This window comes from Sparus aurata, chromosome 15 (genome assembly GCF_900880675.1).
Source record: "Sparus aurata chromosome 15, fSpaAur1.1, whole genome shotgun sequence".
Classification (NCBI taxonomy): Eukaryota; Metazoa; Chordata; class Actinopteri; order Spariformes; family Sparidae; genus Sparus; species Sparus aurata.
Genome location: NC_044201.1, coordinates 21,096,386 through 21,110,861, shown reverse-complemented (window position 1 = coordinate 21,110,861; position 14,476 = coordinate 21,096,386). Strand labels below are relative to the sequence as shown.

The 14,476-nt window shown below is 46.0% G+C and overlaps 1 protein-coding gene across 3 annotated transcripts; it reads right to left on the bottom strand.

Annotated features, from left to right (window-relative positions):
• tnfaip3 (tumor necrosis factor, alpha-induced protein 3) lies at positions 1 to 14,176 on the bottom strand. Of its 3 annotated transcripts, none has more exons than XM_030442358.1 (9): positions 13,888 to 14,176; positions 10,759 to 11,159; positions 5,987 to 6,177; positions 5,677 to 5,818; positions 4,943 to 5,113; positions 4,678 to 4,858; positions 3,496 to 4,493; positions 3,141 to 3,346; positions 1 to 2,969 (listed from the first exon to the last, which is right to left on the bottom strand). In XM_030442358.1, the coding sequence occupies exons 2-9, from the start codon at positions 11,063 to 11,065 to the stop codon at positions 2,682 to 2,684; spliced, it is 2,484 nt and encodes an 827-aa protein (XP_030298218.1). In that variant the 5' UTR covers positions 11,066 to 11,159; positions 13,888 to 14,176; the 3' UTR covers positions 1 to 2,681. The 3 variants fall into 3 exon arrangements, with proteins under 3 accessions (XP_030298218.1, XP_030298219.1, XP_030298216.1); XM_030442359.1 differs by lacking the exon at positions 13,888 to 14,176 and adding an exon at positions 13,521 to 13,742; XM_030442356.1 differs by lacking the exon at positions 13,888 to 14,176 and adding an exon at positions 13,289 to 13,368.
• Between the last annotated feature and the right edge of the window lie 300 nt (positions 14,177 to 14,476).

Genomic DNA, 14,476 nt, shown 5'->3' with positions numbered 1-14,476 from the left:
TTTCAGATTTCTTAATAAAAATAATTCATTTCAGGACGACATATAAATAATTATTGAATCACACAATACAGATATCTTGATATGAATAAATACTTAACAAATAAAACCAGGCTTTTTTTCATACAATACCCTATTGTCGAAAAAGGTCACACAAAGAAACTTCCACACAGTTTGCATGTTTTGTTACACCTTCTGCTCTTAAGCGGATGCTCTTCCTACTGTTGGAATGTCCCTAAGCGAGTCGGAGTACCATTCCTAAATGCCTCAGCAGCTTAGACAAGTCATGTGCAACTTATGTGATCTCCTCCCAGTCAAACTCTGCCAACGCCCCCAAAGCATTTTTAAGGGGCTCTGACGAGCTGACCACTAATTGGCCTTTAATTGATTAAGGTTTGTCTAGAGGTGATTAAAGCACACAGAGATCTACGTACAGGCCGTCAACACGTGGGCTGGCCCGACAGCTTAAGATACAGTTGAATGAAAAGGCAGACCGAGAGCCTGTTTGTCTATGCTTTTCTAACCAGAGCCACAGATGGACATCTGCCTATAGCAGAAGTTTGAGGGGAATAACTCTTCCAGTTGATATCACATTTGAGTTTGTCTGATAACTGTTTTACGCTTGAGGTTCTCTCCGTGGTTAACTATTTCTTTGTATTTGGACATTATAGGTACTCATAAAAAGATACTGCCCATTTGGGGATTTTCCACATGAGAGCGCTTGATAAGCTCTCGCCTGTGGTTATGCAGAGATGTCTATCTGTGGCATGCTAGTTAGTTTAGAGTGATCCAGGCTGGCCATTTTTAAGGAGGTAACAACAACTGTTTGGCGATTGATGGCACATGTATTTTTTTTTTTTTTGGCAGAAACAAAACCAAATATATCAAAATACATAAAAAAATCCCAAAACAAATTAAAAAATAAAACAGGAATGTCAGTTTTGCGTATTCCAGACGCACATATGCGTGCGTTTTGTGTGTTTGTGTGTGTGTGTGTTGGAGATGAGGCATCGGGTTGGAAGGTCCTACAATATGGACCAAGATCCATATTCACAAAAGCATTTTATAGGTTGGGAGCACTGATCCAGGATCAGTGATCAGGCTCCTCTGGTCCATAAAATTTCAATCACTACTTAAAGGCAAAACTTATCGAGGATCAGCCCCAATACTGTGCTGTTGTAGCAACAGCACAAAAGACATTCAGATAAACAAGATTAGCCAAAGCAGGCAATGGGATTGCTCTCTGAAGTTTTGAAATTGTCGCCTTGGCACATCCAGTGGGGTGGAGCAGAGAGGAATGCATTTCTCTACGGGTGTGTTCACCTACACGTCACCTCAGGCTGGGGTGGGGCGCATACAATCTCACAGAGCTGTGTTTCCATGTGCATGTGTGTGCATTATGTGTGCATGTGGCGGTAAGGTTGATAATCACTTGTTTTCAGTTCTCTCTTTCGTTGGCAATCCCCTTCTGACAGAACTGCAGCTACTACATTTGTGTGCGCATGTGTAGGTATGTGTCTATGCATTTCTAGGTGCTTAAGTGATCAGTAAACAGGAAAACAACGTCCAAGGCAACAGATCTGTTTTGGAGGAGAGGAGGGGGGAAATAAGAGGAAGGACAGGAGGAATAGAAAGAGAATGAGTCCTGTCTCTACTGTCTTCTCTGCCTTCTGTCCGCTGACACCGCCAGCATGTTGGCTACAATGGAGAGGCTTGTATTTCTGTACATGTAGCACCAAAACTAGCAGGGGCCTGCCCTGTCTGTCTTGCACTGTTCAGACTCATGGTCTGTTCTCACTTTCCATATCTAGAAGGTCATAATGTTCACTTTATATAACAGATAAACAACAATAGCGAGGTCAATTTGCCTCAAATGGAAAATGGAAGAAAATCAACTCTTGATAATTTGATTGCAAGAGCCTTTTTTTGTCTATATTTGGATACACATGAGTGTTTTTGGATAACTAAGCTAAACAATGGTGGATAGCATTTCATTTCATTTCCACCACTTCACTTGCTTTGCTGTGGCCCAGTTCGTTTCACTTCTGTTTACTACTTCCACAGATTTCTTCGCTGGGCTTCCCCAACCACTGCATCCCTCACTCTACAGAGCAAATGCTAGACAGACAGGTGGACAGATACACAGATGGGTTAAGACAGACAGACAGACAGACAGACAGACGGGGGGGTATAAATCCTTGGCTGTGGTCTAGAAAGCAATGTCAGATGCTTCTTGTTATGTCAACATACAATCATTTTGTCCGGCACGATTCACTGCGTACCTCTAAATACATATTGTACACAAGAGTTAAGTCAGTTGCTCTGACATGTAGCCAAACCTCTCACCGTGTAAGTGCACAGGGCACATCAGATGATAATAATTGCACAAAGAGGTATTCTGGAGGCCATGTCTACTGTGAACACACACACATACCCGCACACACAGGCACACATACATACACTCACCCCCCTCCCCCCACATACACACACTCTCTCTTCACATTCTACATGGGGGGTTTGATTTTCAGGCCATAAGGTTACTAGTTAGTCACTAGCTAGTTAGTTAGTTGGTTAGTTAGTATCAGAGGTGCATTGACTGGCATGGGGTGCCCACAGCAGGGCAGCGGCTCTAGCGTGCTAGCGATGTGTCTTCATCGCTTTTGCGTGCGTGGGTGCGAATGTGGTCAGCCGCGGTAAATCTGTTTGAAGTGGTCGCACTCGTTGCAGTAGCCCTGTTTCTCTTGGTTGGCGTAGTGGTCGCAGCCCTGCGTCCGACACCGCTGCTTGGACTTTTCCTTGGGCGCCTGCGCCCGTCTGCCTGCCTCTCTGCCCTGGCCACGCGTGTGGCACTCCGGGCAGAGGTCTGTGCAACCTGGGGACACATTGCTGCAGCCACTCCGCCGGCACTGAGTCTGGGTCTGGGTCTGGGTCTGGGATTGCTGCGAAGATCTGGGTTTGACTGCTCGGTCACGCTTTTAGTACAGAGAAAGAGAAGAGAAAAGGTAAATTGGCAACTGTAGACCAATAGGCAGCGAGAATCAAAGAAAAAGAAAGACAAACAAAGGAAGGATAAGATACAACCAGCAGATGACAAGAGACAAATAACGCAAGGGAGGAGTTTAGAAAGTATGGTGGACACCTACCATGACCAGAGGAGGGGAGTGTGGTGTGCGATGTGCCACTTGGTTGAGCCGTGCACTTTGCTCTTTGACGTAGCACTTGTCGCAGTAACCCTCCAGCATTGCCTTGCCTACCGCGCCACACCCAGGCCCACGACACCGCGAGGCATTCTGGAAGCCTGCCTCCAAACCATGCCGGCTCTGGACCGGGGCAGGGGGAGGAGTCAGGTCTGGAACAGACAGTGGCCAGCATAAGCGATGTCCCATATGATTTGACATTTGAGTGACAAAAGAAACTGACAAAGACTCTTGTTTAAAGTAACTTAAATAACTTGATAAGACATTTTCAAAGTGTTCCAGTTTTAGTCTCATGACTTACGGTGGTTGGTCTGATAGTCTACGTAGCAAATAGTGCAGAAACCCAGATTCTGTGGCGTCCCAAAGAACTGGCAGCCAGATCTTTTACAAGGGCGGGCCAGAGGGGCTTGCCAGGCTGAGGTGTGCCCTGGGGTTAGGGTGAGGCACGGTCGCTCAGCGTCCCTGGCCTGGCTCCAAGCTGAAGACGATGCCTCAGTCCTGGTGTTGTTCTGCTGTGGCTCTCCCCTCTCTGGGGCCTGCTGTCTCTGCATGCAGGGAGGACACAGACCATTGAATATCCTGAACGCCTCCTGTCTGCACATGCTGCAGCGCTCTGTCTCTGTCTCACGGCCCCCCCACTGGGTCCAGCCGGAGCCCTGGGCCGGATGGGGGACTATAGGCCCCCCATTGGGACCAGGGAGTCCTGGAGCAGCCGTTCCAGCTCCAGGGGGCCCGTGGTTCTGCCTGGAGTTGAAACAGCGCTCACAAAGTCCATCATGCTCCACGCTTAGGGTGAAGAGGCAGCCAGGTGTCTTGCACTTCATGGCATGAGTTTCACTGTACAGGCTGAGGCTGGGAGCGGTGGGTGGAGCAGATCGGGGGCTGGATAACACCACCCCTCTCCCAGACGAGGAGGATGGGGGGCTGCTGCTTCGTGCTCCTCTGGAGCTCACCTCAGTCTCTGATCCCCCTATCACTCCTACCCCACCTTGTACCCCTCCTCCCTTGGTCTGCACCACCCCTTCTATCCTCGCTCCTCCACCTGTAGTGGCCTGTCGCTTCTCAAAGCATTCATGGCAATGAGGCTGCGTGTCTACGGAGACGTAAAAGGTGCATCGTGGTGTGGCACAGCGGATCTCAATAAGGGAGAGCTGGGAGACGGAGAAGGGTGGCGGGCGCTGCGGCTGGGCAGCCCATGCCTGCTCCTTGTCCTCCTGCCAGCGCTGGTACTCATGGTTGACAAGTTGCAGGTAGTCCTCCATCAGGTTCATGTCTTCAGGGAGGTTGCCTTCATCCAACCTTGGGACAGAGACATAAAATACAGCTCTTTACTGTACTGATTTTAGGAAGTTAAACCAGTGATATTACAAAATCTGTGATCAACAACCTAAAATAAACCTCCTCATTCCTGAGTTGCAACATCCAAAACTTTTTCTCTTCCTTTTTGCCCATTTAGGCGACAAAGCTTATAATCTGTAGGTACCGTGCAGCATTGATGATTCGTGTGGCGTCGTAGCCCAAGCCTATGACTGGAATCTCTATCAGCAGCAGGTAGTCTTTGAGAAGTCTCTCTTTCTGCTGCTGTTCTTTCTCCATCAGGAAGTGAACCTTTAGCTCCTCAAAGCCTCCCCGTCCTGGGTTGATCAGCGGTACTGCTCGGATCTCTGGGAAATACAAACCAAGATGTTGGATGGACACAAAAACATGAGAAACTTTGTATCAGTCACTGGCTGTATCAGCTTTCTTACCTGGACCACTGTCTTTGATGGTGATGAGGGGTGCAAAGTGCTGGGAGTCATAGCCGAGCACTATAGGGTATTTGTAGCACTCTGTGGGCGGCCAGTGTAGCGGCAGATAAATCCCGCCCACATTCAGAGGAGAGATGGAGGAACCAGATTTCATACTCCTGACCACCTGGTCTGTAGAAAGAACAGTGATTCAAGAGATTTAATAATTGCCCAAGAACAATTAGATATGACTGTTGTTAGCATGTTACACACTGAAATAAATATGTTCAACTTTCAGGTAACTAATTTGGTGAACAAAATGTATAAGTAACATAAACTTGTGTTTGCCCCAGATCTTATTTTCTGCAATAATCCAAAATCCAGTTGAAAATCCCAAAGGCTTTTTGATGAGGGAACAAGGGTGATGCTTCCGGTTAGCCTGCAAAAGTATGTCATGCCTTCAGCACTCTAAAAAACTCAAATACAACTTAAAACAAGTTTCTGCATCTTTACCCTCCATGTAGTTTATAAAGCACAATATGCATTACACCCTTACACCCTACATCCTCGAACCACAAAAACGAGGAGCTGATTCAGTGTAATCAAACGAACAACCAACAGCAAAATGCTGGGGCATGTGGTTGAGGAGATACCCTAACCTCCAGCATCACTTGAATACATGTTGAAACAAGACTAGTGTGACCGCAGCCAACAAGCAGCAATAAATATCCTTTGAGATGGTAAAAGGGGATTACCTGCAATGACGATGATGGGTCTGCGGAGAATGTTGGAGAGGACAAAGATGTGGATGTCCTCCAGAGAATCAAACTGGAGGCCGTTGCTACTGGAGACCGGAGACGCCATCTTCACAATCTTTTCCCACTCCTCCTCCCAGTTCTGGGACAACACACACACACACACACACACACACACATATATGTTTACACACCAAGTTGGGATATGAACTTTGAATACATTTGCATATCATCTCAGCAAGAGTTTAGCAATATCTTAATGCAAAGTTTTGGAGAAGGCTTTGATGTGGATGTAGTCTAATCTTCATACCATGGTGGTGTATCGAAGTCCAGTCTGGGTAAACTCTTGGGACCCGAGCAGCTCTGCCTGGAAGCGGGCTCTAAAGACACCAGTGTCCGTCTCTTTCAAAACACCATGGAGGGCTTTCCGAAGCACCAGGTCTGTGTCCTGAACGCCCAGCATGTACTGAGAGGCCGCGTGGAGCAAACAGTTCCCGTCTCCTAAAGACACACACAGTAACAGGAGAAACATATGATATTAGTGCTATGGGAAGTTAAGTTTTGTATAGAGGACAGAAACTTCTAAAATTGTGCAGTGGCACATGCAAATGCAGTCAGTTGCAGTGCGCACACACACACACAAGCGTAACAAAAGTCTGGGGATTTCCAGGCCATTGGGCCTGTTGTCGCCCTATCTGATGTCTAGACTATTATATGACCCTCACATGCCTGAAAGTATGCACACACTACAGACAAAGACAGGCTTTTACCCAGCTGGCCTGAGAGAAACGGCTCCTAGCTTACCTGACTTACATTTATTCTGCCTGTAAAAACTAAAGAAAATGTGTGATCTCATTTCATGTTGAAGAAAACTACTTTCTCTATATTCTGCTTACTGTCCAGAGAGATTAAGTCTCTCAAAAAGGCATTTGTGGTTGTGTATGTTGGTGCGTCATGAACAACTAAAAACCTTGGAATTTTATTTAGTCTCTTATGGTAGCGCTGGGTCTTTTTTACATTGTGAAACAGGAGAGCCCATGTTTGTCAAATTGTGTAGCAATGAAAAGCCCTGTTGCCACACTAAACACAGGAATTTCCCCGTACTAACTTCTGCCTTTTGTGTGTGTCTGTGTGTGTGTGTGTTCCCCTCCTATGATCCGCACTCATCAATGCTACTCAGCTGGTCCTGGACTTTCCACAGGGGCGTGGCTTGGACAGGACGGAATGTTATCTTTTAAACTACTGCTATCAACACCCGATGAAGGTTGTGATTAATGAGCGCTGAGATGACATGTGCGCTCACGTATACTGTAATGTGCGTATTCTGACTACCTCTATGAACTGAACTCCTCTCTTCAGTGATGTTTATCCAGCAAAAGTTTGCTCTGGGGCTGCAACTAATGATTATTTTCACTGTCAAACAATCTGTTGCTTACTTTGATGAATCAATATGTCGTTTGGTCCATAAAATGTTGATCAGTGTTTCCCAAAGCCCAAGATGAAGTCCTCAAATGTCTTGTTTTGTCCACAGCCCAAAGGTTTTCAGTTTAATGCCACAGATGAGTTAACAAGGTCAAAATATTCCAACTTAAGAAGCTGGTTTTAAAAAACAACGCAAATATTTGCCTATTAATGTAAGCATTGACGAATATGATAACAAATGTTCCTTTTATAATAATGCTGCATTAAACACAAAACGTTTAGATGAAATAAATCCATATTTGAAGAGTTTTTCTCGTGACTAGATCTATAAGTTATCTAAATCACAGCCAAGAGAAGGTTTTCCTGCAACACATCAATTCTGAAATGAGTTTAGCCAGACGGAAGCGTCATGCATTAGGCCAAAATGTGATCAGATTTTCACAAAATTACACGATCTGTGGTGCGAGATGACTGCAATGTGAGATAGAGATACAGTTGTTTTTTTATTCAAGGGAAGGAACGATTTCACTGTACCTCTATTTCAGACTAGCTCGCTGTTGTTGCATTTCGGCGCTCTTGCATCACTCTCAACAAAAACATAAAATGCACAGCTCTCTGGTGAGAAAAGTCATCCTCAACAGGACACTGTCGTCAACAGAAATACATGAAGAGCAGGAACAGTAACGCCCAATAATCAGTTCCTCTTGTGTGCAAAAACACACAGACTTTTGACCCTGAATCAAGCTGCCTGCCGACTAAAGATGAAAGACGGTCTGCTGGTCCCATCTGTCTAAATATAGACACTTCCTCTGTGGCAAGCTGGGACACTTCCTGAAAACACACCAGTGTAGGACCAGACTTAATCCTCATCTGGTCACCATCCAGGTGACACTTACCACAAATTTGCAATGCTGTGCTTTACAATGAAGCTCTAGGTTTGTGTCACACATCATCATCTAGCCCAGACTGTCTGAAAGCCGACTGATGAGATCACTCCAACAAAATCAGACTACTTTTGCTTCTGCTTTGATATTACACCAGTCTTTGTTCTAATCACTTTCTTTTCTTCTAGTGTTTTTCTTCACCTGACCTGTTTGCTGAATGTAGGTACCAAAATAGGGGAAAACTGCTCTCCACCAGTTCCCTCAAGCAGACAGGGTCCCCCCTTTACAGACTTCTCTGTCCCGATTGGATAAAGTTTGCAGGGATACACGAAAATGTCTTTACTCTTTAATGCATGAGCAGGTGGAGGAGAGCCAAAGGGTACTGGCCAAACACTCAGTACCAGTGATTACTGTTGGAATATCAAGCTATTTAACACTTATTTAATGAGAAAATAACAGCTCAGAGCAGATCTAAAAAAAAAAAAAAAAAAAAAAAAAAAAAGGGTGTAAATAATGTCTTTTCAAATCAGCTGGGGATCTTGAGACTTCCAGAGATGCCTGAGGACCCTTATGGAGCCATTTTATTATTTTGTCTGGTGGTGTACTTAAGCTTCAGTTGTTTAGAAGACCGATTTGACGCCGTTTTGGTATAAAGCTCCAGAACTGTTTTGTGGACTACGAAACTTAACCTGACTTTCCATTGTCATGTAGGTGAGTAGATAATGACTAAAGTGGAATTTTTGGGTGAACTGTTTCTTTAAGAGAAACCTGAAATCTGTAACTTTTGTGTGTGTGTGTCCTCTCGGCTACTACAGTATGTAGAGTCAGTGTATTGTAGCTGAACAAATCCTGCCTGTTGGGGACACATGACAGACATGGGATGCTGTTAGGGGAAAAACCCTCGGATGTGTCCTAGACATCCAAGACAGAAGACGCACTGAATTTCAATAATTCTTCACTGGTTGGAAAAGTTGCATGAAACCGGAAAACAGTTATTTTAATTGCTGGGGAGTGAACATTTTATGAAGCTATTTTTCTTTCGAGATGGTCAGCTGTATTTCCCTGAGCCTGAGAATGAAGTTCTGAGATGAGTGAAATTAGTTGAGAGGTTTTAATCTTTTGTAAAATCTCATAAATGAGAAGATGGCTTCGGGCTAACGGGTACCCTTATATACATGGCAATGTAGAGACTGATCTCAGAACAGCGTTACGAGGTTTGAGAAGCTCGATTAATATGACCTGCTCTGACTGGACGTTCGTTTTCGGACTTTTGCTCTCTCACGTTCCATCTCTGTATGTGTGTCTGCTGAGCTCCAGTGACTCAGCAGCAGTCAGTCAGTCCGCTGTGAGAGAGTGTGTGTGTGTGTGTGTGTGTGTGTGTGTGGTGTCCGTCCTCTGCTCAAAGTCACGTCTGGGTCCTTCAGAGTTAGACGCTCCGGCTCTAAATTGTGTCTCATCTTTATGACATCATCTTCGCAAGACAGGAAATTCCATCCCAGTCAGTTACTGTCAGCCGAAGTCTGGTGAGTTTGTCATCTATTGAGGGGTCTTTCTGAAGAGGAACCACGCTTTGACTCGAGTTACAGTAACTACTTTGGTCATTGCTACCTTCAGAATCTCCAGGGGCCCTCCTCACAAGGGCTTTCAGTACTTATGAAAACAAGCAACAAAACACACAAAGCATCCGGCAAGTTCCTCATCCATCCAGTAAAGGTTCAAAGTAAATTCTGAGATGAGGTCGATGTTGGAATTTCTCACTATTGAGTGTTAATTGCTTCCTCTGAGAGAGAAAGAAACTATTTCCTCTGGAAACTCACATGTTTAAGTAAAATTTGCAACCCAGCTTAATTTCCGCTTCCTTCGTCTGTTGTGAATTACTGATGTTTCCCTTCGAAGATTGTTTTTTCCCCCTCAGTTAAAAATAGAACTGAGTCCGATGTACACACCTGACGTGTTTAAGGTTACTGGAGTATAGATTTTAAAAGATGTCCAGCAAAGATACTGTTGATTTAACAAGGCTGGGTGAGCTGTGACACATCTGATAGAGACAAAAGGTCGGTCAGTCAGTCAGTCAGTAAAATGATTTGAGATGTTTTAAGATCCTCTAACACACCTACACAGAAACAGAAGCAGAGGGGACATACCCCTAAGGTTGTAAATGAAAAACTGTGGAAATAGTCGGGTCTGAAGCATCAGCGACAGTAAACACGTGTGAGGGCAGAAATTCCCAGTACAGAGCTAAGATCAGAAGTAATCAGGCCCATGTCTGAATGTTTGCCTACTCTGGGATGTTCCCGTGTTACAACATTCACGTAACAGAAAACATGACTGAGCACTGGTGCTGACTGAACTCAGCTCGGCACAAAACCAAGGGGCTGCAAAGTGAGTGTTTCTGAAAGCGGAACCCGTGTCCCTCCATTGTTGTCATTTACAGTAACCCTGCTTGTGAGTAATGACATCTCAGAATTTACATATCAAATAGCCCTGACTCATAAATACGCACCTCGTCTAGCATAGAAAATGAAACAAAAGCAAAACACTTCCTCCGCCTGGAGCGGTGAAGATCGCTACAGTTCCTGAAATCAGAAGTTTGACTTCAGCTCTGTGACCCATCTGTTGAATTGTTCCTCCTCCAACAGCATATATTATTTTTGTTCCAGAAATACGCAAGTTAAACCACACATGTTTGTGACGAAACATCCCGATATCTCAATAGAGCCACTTAAATAATACAAATCTGGTTAATGGGAGACTTCATAATCCAACAACTTCTTACCATTTGTACGTAAGGGCACCATCTTCTTCACCTCCCGACACCAATTCAACTTCTTCTCCTGCTCCAGCGACGCCTGCATGGCTCGGTCCAGGATGGCGGCTTGCACCACCTCCCTAAAGGCCTGCGGGAAGTGGTTCATGGCAATCATCTCCAGTGTGTACCGGTGCATCCCCCGCAGGTGGTGCATCAGCCCGCCGCTGGTGGCCGGCTTAACCACGTCGTTGGGCACTCGCTGGCGGATCTTCACCGCCTTCAGCAGGTTGGAGACAAACAGGAATTTGGGGAGGAAGTTCTGACCCTGCGACATGGCGGATGTGTGGCCAGGTGGGTGGAAGGAGGGGAGGAAGAGGAACGAGGAGGAGGAGGAGGAACCGACCACCGCTGGCCAAACAACGTGGAAACTGGATGGAGAGAAGATGAGTGTTATTTTAGCACAGCAGAAAATAATAGTATAGACTGGTGGGAAAGTTTCAGTGGAGATTCCCCTTCCTTATTAATTGACACTCAAGACACAACTTAATTTACAGTTTGTTCGGGAAACCACCCGACACACAGGATCAACTGTGCACTGTAAAGGCTGCGTCTTTCACTGGAGATTCTGGTGGGCCAAGAGGAGTAAAGTAGACAAAGAACGCTTTGTTTTCATGTTTGTTCTTTTAATTCTCATTTTCATCCTAACGGTGTCTGAGTTTCCCTTAACAGGGCACCCCAAGGTCCCGATGAGCTCAAAGCCTCCCAACAATAAACTGGTGCTTTCCAAACTTGAACTGAAGGCCACCCAGGGCTTCCCAGGCTGCTGGGAAGATCACACTGACCTCACCGCCCACTGAAGGCTTTTCTCGAGTGGACAGAACTCGGCCTGCCTTCAGTGTGTATGAAACAGGAGTTCTCATAGTTTTTCATGATTGAGTGTCAATTAAGGAGACAGGAACACAGACATGAACTTGTCATATGATATTGACACTTTGTGTTGGCAGCTCTGGTCGAACGCCCAACCCAAAGTGTCAGAATTTGAAGGCCTGAGGATGTGACTTGTCAATCAATCTTTCTCCAGGAAGTTAGATTCTGTTGTTTTTAAATGTAGGCTACTGTGTCGCGTCATGTCACGTCCTGAGGGTCACCATTGGCTGAGAAAGCCTTTTACATTTAGAAAACCTTCCTGCCTTGACTTGGATCATATACGCCATTTTTTTCTTTTTGCCATAAGTCTGAGCATGAGCTCTGTCGACAAATTGTGACATCCTGAACGCCAGGTACCCGATGTCCTGGGGCTTGAACACAACAATCAATCTTTTTCCAGGAAGTTACATATACATGTATGCACGTTGTTTAATGCTGTTGGACTGTGCATTTCTTTGTGAAGGACTCGGGTCGGATTTTTCTGAAAGGATGCGACTTGACGCACGTTCTCCAGTGGCTCGTCTCAGTGCCTCAGTGAGAGCAACAGTAGCTTAGGTTAGTTTAAAAATGGAGTCCAATAACATAAACTCACGATGCAGAAGTTCCACAGAGCCCCTTTAAGGCAACAAAATGTTTCTTCCTGTCAAATAGAGATGCTTTGGGTCAACAGCTCGGTTGAAACGCCAGCCCAAAGCGACAAGAATTTGGCCGCCTGTGGATAAGACTCGACAATCAAATATTGTCGCCATTGGCCACACTCTGAGGAGCAAAAGTACAAAGAGTAAGGCTAGGAATGGTCAGAAGATGTTTAATACCCCTGCCAGTATGACACCGAACTATACTGTCCACAGTACATCATAGTTTAATGTTGGCTGTGTCAGAGATCCATCACTACCCACCCTTTAGTGGATTCTTCAGTGAGTTTGCCATGTTGTTGTGCTGCCAGAATCTATAGAGAGGTTTTTTATGACCTATGTAGTTGACTCGAAGTATCCCTACCCCTCTGGGATTGTAGGATGGGTCGGCCACCATCCCAGAACATCATTATTTGACGAGTTGGGAGTGAGACTAAAAAAAAAAAAAAAAAAAAAAAAAACTTTCTCAGTACAAATAGCACCTGTATGCCTGTAGCTGCTGTATGCGGATTTTGTCTCAATAAAAACAGAACCTAAAGTTGGCAAAGTTTCCTAGTTCAGGTCAGGAAATTTCAGTTTGAGGGTTTAATAATCAACTAAAAGAATACGGACAAACATTTGACGCCAACTTTAACTACTTGACAGTCTTGTTATCGCCTTAAACCTCACAGCAGGAGCACTGCAAAACAGTGCTCGCCTTATGTGTGTCACGCTTGAGGTTTTTAAAGGAGCATTTCGCCACAAAACGAACAGGGTGTCAGCTCACAGGAAGTGGAAAGTGGCGGTCAGCAAGCAGGCCTGGAGTTGTAAGTGCTGACTTTCTAACTTCCAACAACATCCTCACGTCAAACCCTGAGAGGCTGCCAGTCAGAGGACACAGCTGAAGTTCACACCATCACCTGAGCACTTGGCTCGTAGTGGCCTCTGTGCCTTTACTACCCCCAAACAGCAGCAGGTGCAACAACAGACTAGGCCATGCTAAAAGGGCTACTCACTCTTTCACATTAAGGGACCAGACAACAGACACCTGGGTGTCAGTGGGCACGCTGACACGGACCATTAATCGCTGTTTTAGTTGTGCTGGCACCGCCGGCAGACTTCAGGGGCAGACAAGACAGCGTTCACGGCGGTGGACGCTGCGGTTTTAAGGACGGCTGGCTACACAAAAACACAATAACAGGAGACTTTGCTGACGTTAAAGGCTTACGTAATTCCAATGACAACTACCTCTGGAACAATGTAGCTCCTCAATCGCGTCTCGCGACGCGGGCATCGACACAGTGTGGCGGCGTGGATCGCTCACATCAGGCTGTTTAAATGCCCTGTTATCCGCTCGCGGCGGGGGGGTGACGTCTTTGTAAACAATGGCTGTCAAAGCCACTGTCGTGAGCAGGCTTCAAGCTTCCTCCATGTCCCCAGAAACACGACCATACATTACTCAAGGCCCGAGCGTGATGTAGCCGCCAGGTCTCTGTGTCTCTGTGTCTCTCCCTCTCACACAGACACAGACACACACACTTGGTGAGGAATGATGTCCACATGGGGGTGGTCGGGTCGGGGGGGAGGCTCGGGCAGGGGAGGACGGCTGTCTTACCTGTGTAATATGTCGGGGTAATAACAAAGCCCTCTCCCGGATGCTCAGGCTAGTCCTCTCTCAGCCACTTCACTCAGCCTCACCGCAGCGGTCCTCGGCGCCATTCAAACCTTCTCTTCCCTTCAGTATCAGAATCTGTTTTGGAGCCTCCGCAGCTCGCGACGCCTTTCAGAAGAGTACACACGTCCGCTGGAGATAGTTTTAAAAAAAAAAGGGGGATTTCCACACGGGGACTTTCCGTCCACCCATTTCCCTCTCTCTCTCTCTCTCTCTCTCTCTCACACACACACACTACGGTGCAGTGTCGCTCACCCGCCACCAGGGGGCCCCCATCTGTCTGACTCGATACTGAAGACTACCGTGCACAAAGGAGCGTCACCGAGGGAGACAGACAGGTCGCGTCATACTCTATTTCATGAGACAGCCTCAGAAATAAATGATTATCCTGCAATGAGTCCGGCCTCAGCAGAATGAGTCAGGAAAGCGAAAGAAAAAGTCACCCCCGCCCCCCCTCGATGATAAGTAGTCCTGTCCGACTGACTTCATGCGTGTGCGTGTGTTTATTTGCTGTTTGTGTTGGGTGAGTGCA

Coding starts and splice junctions, on each gene's coding strand:
- tnfaip3 (XM_030442356.1), bottom strand. CDS start 13,353: ATGGTCCGTGTCAGCGTGCCCACTGACACCCAGGTGTCTGTTGTCTGG. Junction 6,178..10,758: donor GGTGCCCTTACGTACAAATG/GTAAGAAGTTGT, acceptor GTGTGTCTTTAG/GAGACGGGAACTGTTTGCTC. Junction 3,347..3,495: donor AGACTATCAGACCAACCACC/GTAAGTCATGAG, acceptor TGTCTGTTCCAG/ACCTGACTCCTCCCCCTGCC.